Source organism: Trichechus manatus, unplaced genomic scaffold, assembly GCF_000243295.1.
Source record: "Trichechus manatus latirostris isolate Lorelei unplaced genomic scaffold, TriManLat1.0 scaffold00295, whole genome shotgun sequence".
NCBI classification, from domain to species: domain Eukaryota; kingdom Metazoa; phylum Chordata; class Mammalia; order Sirenia; family Trichechidae; genus Trichechus; species Trichechus manatus.
Genome location: NW_004444231.1, coordinates 922509 through 931499, shown reverse-complemented (window position 1 = coordinate 931499; position 8991 = coordinate 922509). Strand labels below are relative to the sequence as shown.

At 50.6% G+C, this 8991-nt stretch overlaps 1 protein-coding gene across 1 annotated transcript; it reads left to right on the top strand.

Annotated features, from left to right (window-relative positions):
• Nucleotides 1-7252: 7252 nt before the first annotated feature.
• On the top strand, nt 7253-7853 carry SFTA2 (surfactant associated 2). Its single transcript, XM_004390389.1, has 3 exons — nt 7253-7313; nt 7530-7618; nt 7767-7853. Exons 1-3 carry the CDS (start codon nt 7253-7255, stop codon nt 7851-7853), a joined length of 237 nt encoding a protein of 78 aa, XP_004390446.1.
• Nucleotides 7854-8991: the final 1138 nt, after the last annotated feature.

Genomic DNA, 8991 nt, shown 5'->3' with positions numbered 1-8991 from the left:
GCGGGGGCGGGTGCTACTGGCATCTAGTGGGTAGAGACCAGGGATGCTGCTAAACATCCTGCTATGCACAGGACAGCCCCCTCCAACAAAGCATTGTCAAGCCCAATATGCCATAGCATCAAGGTTGAGAAACCCTGCACTAGAGTAAGCACTAATCAGTATTCGTAGATGAGCATCCGTCTCCCTTCTCTTTTAGTGCCAGCTCACTCCGAGAACCCAGGCATCTGCAAACCCCTTCTTGGGGTGGAGGAACTTAGGGGGCAGTTGGAGGCCCAAGCTGACACCTTCAAGTAAGTAGATGTTGTTGTGCCTGTGGCCAGACACAAAATAACCTACTACCTACCTATTTTGGAGCATATCTGTATACTGAGATTGTACTAAGCACCTCACCTTGCTATGACCCTATGAGGTTGACAATGCCATCCTCATTTTACCGATGAGAACAAACAAGCCTCACATCAGGGAAATGACTTGTCCAAAATAACGCACCCGGTAAGCGGCAGAGACCAGACTTGGCCCATGCTTGCCTGGCAGCAGGGCCATTTTCTTGGCCAAGTACACAGAGGCTGGAGAGAGCAGAGGAGGAGTCATTTTATTTAACAAGAATTGTGTCCACCACCCACTCAAAGTGGTCTAAGGGAACATCAAAGAGCTGGGTTCATCACCTATCCTGAGGGGAGAGAATCAGGGCTCTTGGGTGGACAGGAGCCAGTGCGAGGGGATTCCCCATGGAGGGAGGTGTGAAGCGTCCCTGATCTCCCCACTTCCTGTGCCCTGGGGGCTGGAGCAAAGTGTTCTCAGCTAAGGAGCTTCTCTGACATTTGCAGGGCGGGGACACAGGAAGAAAGAGGGATGAAGGCTCCAACTGCCCAGACCCAGACTCCATGAAAGCTGGAAAGCCCTGGGAGACCATCTAGCCCTGGTCCTTCCTTGTACAGATGAGAAAATTGCAGTCAGAGAGGTTAGGTGCCTTCCCCTAGACCACACAGCTGGCGGCAGGACCAGAACAGAAATCGCAGCCTCCCGCTCAGTGACTGCATGGTGGATTTCCACTTACACTGTTGGTGGAGGAGACCTGGAGGGCCATTGGCTGCAGGACATGGTCCCAGCTAGGGTGAAGGGGAAGGGTAGGGCGAGTCTGGGAATGAGTCTATTTGGGAGAGGAAGAAGGACGGCCAAAGTGGGAGGGGTCCCGGCTACCCTGTTCCCGCCCTTTTCATTTGACCGAGTAGCCCTGGCTGGTGGCCTTGTGTTGGCAGCTGTAAGGGGCCAAGGAGCCATAGCCACACCCCACACTCATCTCCTTCCGGAACTGGCAAGCCTGTTAGATGAGGCATGAATAGGATGGGTTAACGTAGGGACCTGGGGACCTGCTTCCCAGCCCTCAACTCTTCCCATGGACTGCTGCCTCCCCTCCACAACCTAGGCTCTTGACTCTCCTCTTTGAGTAATAATAATAATGAATAAGACTATTTATTGAGCACTTACTATGTGCCAAGCACCATTAAGTGCTGTATATGCATCAGCTCATTTGTTCCTCCCAACAGCCCTTTGAGATGGGTACTGTCATTCCCATTTTATCCAGGACTCAATTAACTCATCTGTACAATGAGGGATAATAATCTTACTTGCCTAATAGGGTTGCTGTGAACTAACATATGTATAGCACCTGGCAGATAATAAGTGCTATTTAAGTATTAGCTATTATTATTGTTGTTAATGAGGACTCTAAAGCACAGAGAGGTTAAGTAACTTTCACAAGGTCACATAGCTATAAGTGGCAGAGCCATGATCAAAACGCAGGGTAGTGTGGCTCCACAGAGCTGGCTCTTCATCCCCTAGAACATAATTTAGTGCCTTCATGAGCTGGTCGGCCTCCAGCACACCCAAATTCTTTCCTTCCATGGCCTCAAACCCCCCTCCCTCCCAGTGACCTGCTTCCTTTCCTCCCTCCCCCTTCCCTAAGTGTGGCAAACTGTCATCTCCCCAAAGCCCCTGCTCTTCTCAGAGTGCTGGGGTGCCAGGTCCCCAGCCCCACTGGCCTCGGGGACCCACTCACTGGGACCACAGTGTCACTTACCTTCTTGATGATATAGAGGAGGCTGATAATTCCTGCAGCCACAGTGAGAGTGATCAACACGATGGCCCACTAAGGGACAGAACCCTTCTCCTGAGGCTTCAAGCCTGAGGAGCAAAGGGGACAGTGGCCGAGGTGGGCAGGACTTTAGCCACCCACCCCCTACTGCCCTCTGTGACTGTGCAGCTCTCCCTCTGTGACTCTGACGTCACATCTCTGCAGAGTTCTCTCTATCGTCTTGGGAGCAGAATCTCAATGGAAGGGATTTTAAAAGGCTTCCATCCAAGCCTGAGCCAAGGGCAGAATCTCCTCTTCCCGGACACCTGTGGATGTGCCTGTGGGTCTCCAGACCCTCTGACTTCCACTGACTCTACCTTTCTGAACCCTCCACATCTCAGGCTCTGTTGTCCATGTCTCTCTTTCTCTCCAATGTCTCTGCACAGTCAGGGTCGCCAGGTGGACCTCTTCTTTCTCCAAGCCTTAGTCCTCTCCACCACCCAACCCTGATTCTTGTCACTAAGGGGGGCAACCTGTTGTCCTGCCTTCCCTCCCCTCATTTCCTGCCCTGGGACTACCTGGGGGGAGGTTCTCCATGCCTCCCCTGCTAGGAATGAAGGGGAGTGGAGGAGGGAGACAGCGAGAGGAGGAGGGCAGGCTCTGTGGAGGGTTGGTTCTTGCCCAGGAAGGACAGATTGGGCTGTGAGGAAGAAAGATGAAAACCTTTTGGAGGAAGCAGTCAAATAGCAGACATCTGTCTGTTGGTCTCACCAGAGGCTTAATAGGGCACTGGAGTCCCTGAGTGGTACAAATGGTTAACGCATTCAGCTGCTAACTGAAAAATTGGAGGTTCAAATCCACCCAGAGGCACCTTAGAAAAAAAATCTGGCAATCTGCTTCCAAAAAATCAGCCATTGAAAACCCTATGGAGCACCTTTCTTCTCTGACACACATAAGGTGGTCATGAGTTGGGGGTGACTCAGTGGTAACTGATTTGGTTGAGACCCCTTTAAGATACACAGCCATCCTCAGACATACTCAAAACACAGTTGGAAATAGGCACTAATGACGGTCCCTGCACGCCTGTCCAGAAGCCAGGCTCAGGTGCAGGACATAAGAGAGAATGGGTCTGACTATCATTTGACTGGTAAATGACCCAGTGCAAACAAGGGCGCCTTTCTGGTCGAGATGCTGAGCCCAGGGGACGTGGTGGCTGCTCCCGTAGTCATGGGAGTGGAACTTCCTGGGACAGCAATATTGAGTGTGGAAGTCCCAGACACCGTTGAGACAATTCCAGGGGATGCTGTGGAAGAGATAGATCCTAGGAGGGCAAAGGGGAAAGTGGCTGGAAGAGACCCAGGTGAGACCAAAAGCAGAAATCACGTCCAATGCAAGCTCAATCAAACTCCCTGCAGGTTTTTGGTAGAAACTAATGAGCTGGTTCTATATAAATCAAAGGACTGAAAATAGCCACAATAATCTTAAAGAAAAAGAAAGTTGAATGACTTACACTACTAGATTTCAAGACTAGCTAGACAGCTGCTGACTCAGGGACAGATACTCAATAAGCAAGGTGCACTCGGGCTTAATTTGATGTGGTGAAACCCAGGTGAAATCGTGTACTACAGATTAGTAAGTAAGCATAATTAGGTCCCTGCATACCTTGCTTACTGTAAGATGGTGCATACCATACTTACTGGTTAACCCGTCCCTGGCTGCAGTCATTAAGCACTGTGGTACTGGAGTCAGAAAAGACAAAATATGGGAACAGAATAGAGTTCAGAAATAGACCCACACATATATGGTCACTTGATTTTCCACAATTTAATGGCAGGGAAAGGAGGAGGACATTTTAAATAAATAGTTCGGGAACAACTGGATATTTGTAAGGAAAAAAACAGAAAAAAAGAACCTTGAACCCTACCTCACACCATACACAGAAATTTAATTTGAGATAGATCGTGGACTTAAATTTGAAAGCTAAAATAATAAAGCTTTTAGAAGATACAAAGGAGAATTTTTTATGATCTTAAAGTAGACAAAAAATATCATTGACAGGATACAAAAGGCATTAACCACAAGAAAAAAAAGTTGATAAATTGAAAAGCAGAAAGAGGGACTTTGTATAACCACAAAAGCAAGGGGAACTGCTTCCAGTGATGTTCTAAGAAACTGCCAGACTTACACTTAGCAGAGCTCCAGGAAGCACCACCAATCCCAAGCTATGGGTCAAGCAAAGGGTTCTTTAGAAATGGTTTAAGCAACAGAAATATCACCTGATGTTGTTGAGATGCTTCCTGAAGTGCTCCCAGAAATGGTTGGAGCTAAAGTCTGAGGACTACTGGGAAAGCCCCCAGAGGCTGAAGAAAGTGTTGAGAAACTCCCAGGGGCTGTTGGGAGACTCACGGAGATAGTGGGGAGATTTGTGGAGGTGGTGGAGAGACCTGCAGAGAAGGTGGGGACACCCACAGAGACAGCGGGGACACCTGCAGAGACAGTGGAGAGACCCCCAGAGATGTCCCCAGAGACAGTGGGGACACCCACAGAGACAGTGGGGAGATGCCCAGAGATGCCCCCAGGGATAGTAGGGACACCTGCAGAGACAGTGGGGAGACCCTCAGAGACTCCTGATAAGGTCAGCTGAGCTGTTGGAAAAAGAAGATAAATTACAGGTTAGAAGTGTTGGCTGACTCTGTGGTCCAGGGCCCACATCCTCACCCAAAGACCCCAAGTTCAGATCCCCACGCTGACCATGACCAGCCAAGGCCTGCAGGCCCAGAAGCAGTAGAAGCAGCTTGGTGTCCATGGTGCTCGTCATAGTGCATTGGCCAGCCCATCTACCTGGGTCTTTAAAGGTTCTGACGCCAGGTGTGCCAGGGTCTCCATTAACACCAAGATCTCCATCCCGAGGGAGAGGTCACCAAGCTGTCTCCAGGGGATTAACCTGTCCCAGCATGATCCCAGGAAGCACTGGGCAAGAGGGACAGTAAGAGCCTGAGGACTCCCCCCCACCTGGCCCTCAGGCTCTTCCCAGACTGGAGACCTATCCCCTAGGCCATAGTCTGCCCTCGGCCCAAACCCTCTTGAAGGGAGAAGGCCAGGTGTCCTACCCCAAGGTCCTCCTCTTGCTCCTAGACATACACCCACTGGAGATCAGGACACATGGATCATGGATCTCTCAGGGAAGCAGGATTTGCAGGGTATGGGAATGGGAGGAGGAAGACCATCTGCGTCTGGGGACTGTGCCTCTGACCCTAGGGAGACCCCAGGGCAGGGTGGGAGGGTGAACAGCTGAGCTGTCTCTTACCTAGACTGCTGCAGCCCACAAAGCTCTCCATTTCTTTGGCAGGGAAGGGGCAAGGGGAAAAGAGGAGGACACATGTCATATTCAGGCAGCTCTGGAGCCAGACTGCCTGCACTGGAGTCCCCATTCTACCACTTCTGGGCTGTGCAATCCTAGGTGGGTCGCTAAATTTTAGTTTTTTCATCTATAAAATGGGCATAATCTAGTACCTACTTCAAAGGGTTGTTATAAGCGTTAAAGGAAATGATGTCTGTAATGTGGCTAGCCGAGTCCCTAAGTGGTACAAATGGTTAATGTGCTCAGCTTCTAACTGACAGATTGGAGGTTCAGGTCCACCCAGAGTCACCTCGGAAGAAAAGCCTGACGATCTACTTTTGAAAAACCAGCCATTTAAAACCCTATGGAGCATAGTTCTACTCTGACACACGTGGGGTCACCATGAGTCAGAGCTGACTCGATGGCAACTGGTTTTTTGGTTTTGTTTTTTAATGTGCCCGACACACAGCTGTGTCAGGATGATGTAGAAAGAGTAGGGAGCACAAGCTGGGAAAGAGGTGGGGGTGCTCCCACTCCTCTCTAAAGAAGACTCAGATGCCCCAAAGCATTCTCTGTGTCCCCAGGCTGAACCTCCTGCTCGTACCTCCTGGGTCTGCTTCTCTTTTTGTCTATTATTTCCCCCATTGTGGTCTTCCTCCTCTGCAATGGGAGTCTGAGAGGTTCTGGGTATCTCACTTTACACTTACAGTGTGGACTGTGTCTGTCTCTCCATTTCCCTTGTCTTGCTTTGGCTCCTTTCCTGGACTCGGCTCTCTCTGCCTCTATCCCTCTATGCTCGGTCCAACTGGTTTTCTAGGGGGTGGGTGTGGAGATGGACATAGAGAGGCAGATAGGAAGACTCAAGGCCTGTGCCCTTGAGTGTACGAGTGTCTCTTCATTCCTGTTGGATTTATGTGACTGGTGTGTCAGTTTGTTGAGCATGTCCCTGTGTGTCTGACATAATGAGGAATGGGTTCTAATCTCTCTGCTTCTGACTTGCTGTGTGATCTTCGCAAGTTACTTATCCTCTCTGGGCCTCATTTTTCTAGTATTTAAAGAGAGATGGTAAACTAGATGGGCCTCCAACTCCTTTTCCATTCTAGAACTCTACAAATCTGTCCTGTGTTTACCATTCTGAGTGCCAGTGTGTAAGGGTGTTGGTTGGTAGTATATGGGTGTCCCTTTTGCATGAGTATGCAAGGCAGGGAGTGGAAGGAGTGTTTAATGAAAACTCATGCCTCCACCTGAGTATCTAGGATGATACAAAACATTCAAAGGTGGAAGTTCCCCATTACCCAGATTTCTCACCTAGAAAGCCACAGTGGCAGGGAGAGTGAGACACTTGGGTTTGGGAAGGAACTTGGCTAATCCACCCCTCCCTTTTGGACCCACATTCCTGAGCCATTCGGTGGCATGGATGATGGAAATTAATTGCAGTTAATAATTAATCCCTAAAGAGCGATGAGAGACCCAGGCCTGGGTGGGGCCCAGACACCTGCAGGAGGGGCACTTCCTGATCCTGAGTTCCCTCTCCACTTCCCTTTCTGTAGGACCTGGGCACCTTGAGCCTCCAGACATGGGGGAGGAGGTAGGGTGCAGGGTTGAGGAAGAAGAGGACCCCCTTCTACTTCTCCCAAGGGCCCAGTGAATGGCCCTCTCCTGGGTCCTCGAAGCCATACTGGGAGAACTGGAAAATCCAGTTTCCCAGCTTCCCCCTCTCATCTGCCCCTAAACCCCTGCACTAAGGACTGCATGGGGTATAGGAGAGCAGGACTTAAGGAGCAGCCAGCCGGGTCTTCAGATATCTCTTCAGTCATCCCAGAAGCAAGATGGCCATGATGGGGGCCGCGCTGCCCCTCTTCCTCCTCTTGACTCTCCTGTGCAACTCACACGAAACAGGTGAGGGCTGCAGGGCTGGACACCTGGGTCTTGTGCCAAGAACAGGCCTGAGAAGGGGAGTGGGACTCTTTGGTCCTGAGAGAGATGGAGGCCCCCAGACCTGAGCCTCCAAGGATTCAGGGTGGAGGGGAGGAGGGAGTGTGAAGGGAGCATGGGGAAGGAGGAGTGCCTGCACCCCTGGTTGCTGGGTCCTAAGCCATACTTTTGGGTCCCTAGGGCCAGGTATGACTTTGCAACTGAGGCTGAAGGAGTCTTCTCCAGGAAATTCCTCCTATGACTCCAGCTTCCTGGGATTGCTCGAGAAGGTAGTTCTTTGGGTGTGGAAAGAATGGGGCTGTGTGAACTTCGAGTGTGTTTCTCTGAGTCTGTTTGGGCCACTCAGTGAGGGTCTGGCTGTCTCGGGGTGTGCGTGAGGAGCCATCTTACACCTCTCTAACCCTTTCTCTTCCCCAGCTCTGCCTCCTCCTACATCTCCCACCAGGGACCAATGTCACCCTCCATCATGCAGGATCCCTACAGCGTGTCACCTGCAAAGTCTGAGAGCAGTTAGCCCTGTGCCCCTCTTGGCCAGGGCATTTGGCCTCTGGGGTGTTGGGTGTATCCTGGCCCTGTCTTCCAGCAGGCCCTCCCCTACGGAGGGGCAGTAAACATGCTGAATTCAAAGAGTCAACTCTGTGTCCACGAGTGTGGGGCTGGCAGGACAGAGCTGGATCCCAAGTCTGACTCTCCCCTCAGGGCTGTTGAGCAGAGGGGCCGGTGATGGACACTGTCTCCCTCAACTTCAAGGAATCTGGGAATTAACTCTCTGGGGCCACACACACACTGGGGACACACATACACACTTCCAATTGAGATCTTCAGAACAGATGGGAATAGAAAAGAAATATTGATTGAATTCCTACTTTGTGACAGGCATGTTTTCCCATTCCAATGCTTGCAGCAGTCGTGAATGTAGGCGGGTGTTTTTTGTTGTTGTTGTTGTTTTCAGTTGTCAACAATCAACTCCAACTCATGGTGGCCCCACATAGTCAGAATAGAACTGTGCTCCATAAAGTTTTCAATGACTGATTTTTTTGGGAAGTAGATTGCCAGGCCTTTCTTCCAAGGCACCCCTGGATGGATTCGAACCACCAACCTTTTGGTTAGCAGCTGAGTGTGTTAACCTTTTGCACCACCCAGGGACAAATGTAGTGTAATGGGTATCGTTATCCTATTTTACAGATAAAGAAATTGAGGTTTAAACAGGATTTTCATTTCATCTCCCTTTGCTTGAGCTGTGGGGTTGGGGACTCAGGAAACCCAGCAGGGATGTGGACAGAACACCCTAGGACACAGTCTCCTGACACAGTGACCCACACAGGTCCATCGGGGTAGGATGTGGGGTGGGAGGCAGCTCAGGTGAGTTCATCTCAATGACTCCTGGTAAAAGGACAGCCAGCTGGGCTGCAGCGGTGGGGAGGAGGGTGTCAGCAGTGCCTGTACTGGCCAGACTTGTGAATGGATAGTCAGTCACACAGGTCCCAGCTTGAATCTGGGCAAGCTTTTATTCTCTCAGAACCTCAATTTCTTACCTACAAATTAAGGGGAATAATAGCTCCTGCTTCACAGGATTGTCGGGAGGATTACATGGCTAAGACACCCAAGGCGCATACCACAGTGCCTGGCATATGCAAGTGGG

Excerpts from the sequence above, each read along its gene's own strand:
- SFTA2 (XM_004390389.1), top strand. The coding sequence starts at position 7,253 with ATGGGGGCCGCGCTGCCCCTCTTCCTCCTCTTGACTCTCCTGTGCAAC. Across the intron at positions 7,314-7,529 it reads GTGCAACTCACACGAAACAG|GGCCAGGTATGACTTTGCAA; the intron begins GTGAGGGCTGCA and ends TTGGGTCCCTAG. Across the intron at positions 7,619-7,766 it reads TCCTGGGATTGCTCGAGAAG|CTCTGCCTCCTCCTACATCT; the intron begins GTAGTTCTTTGG and ends TCTCTTCCCCAG.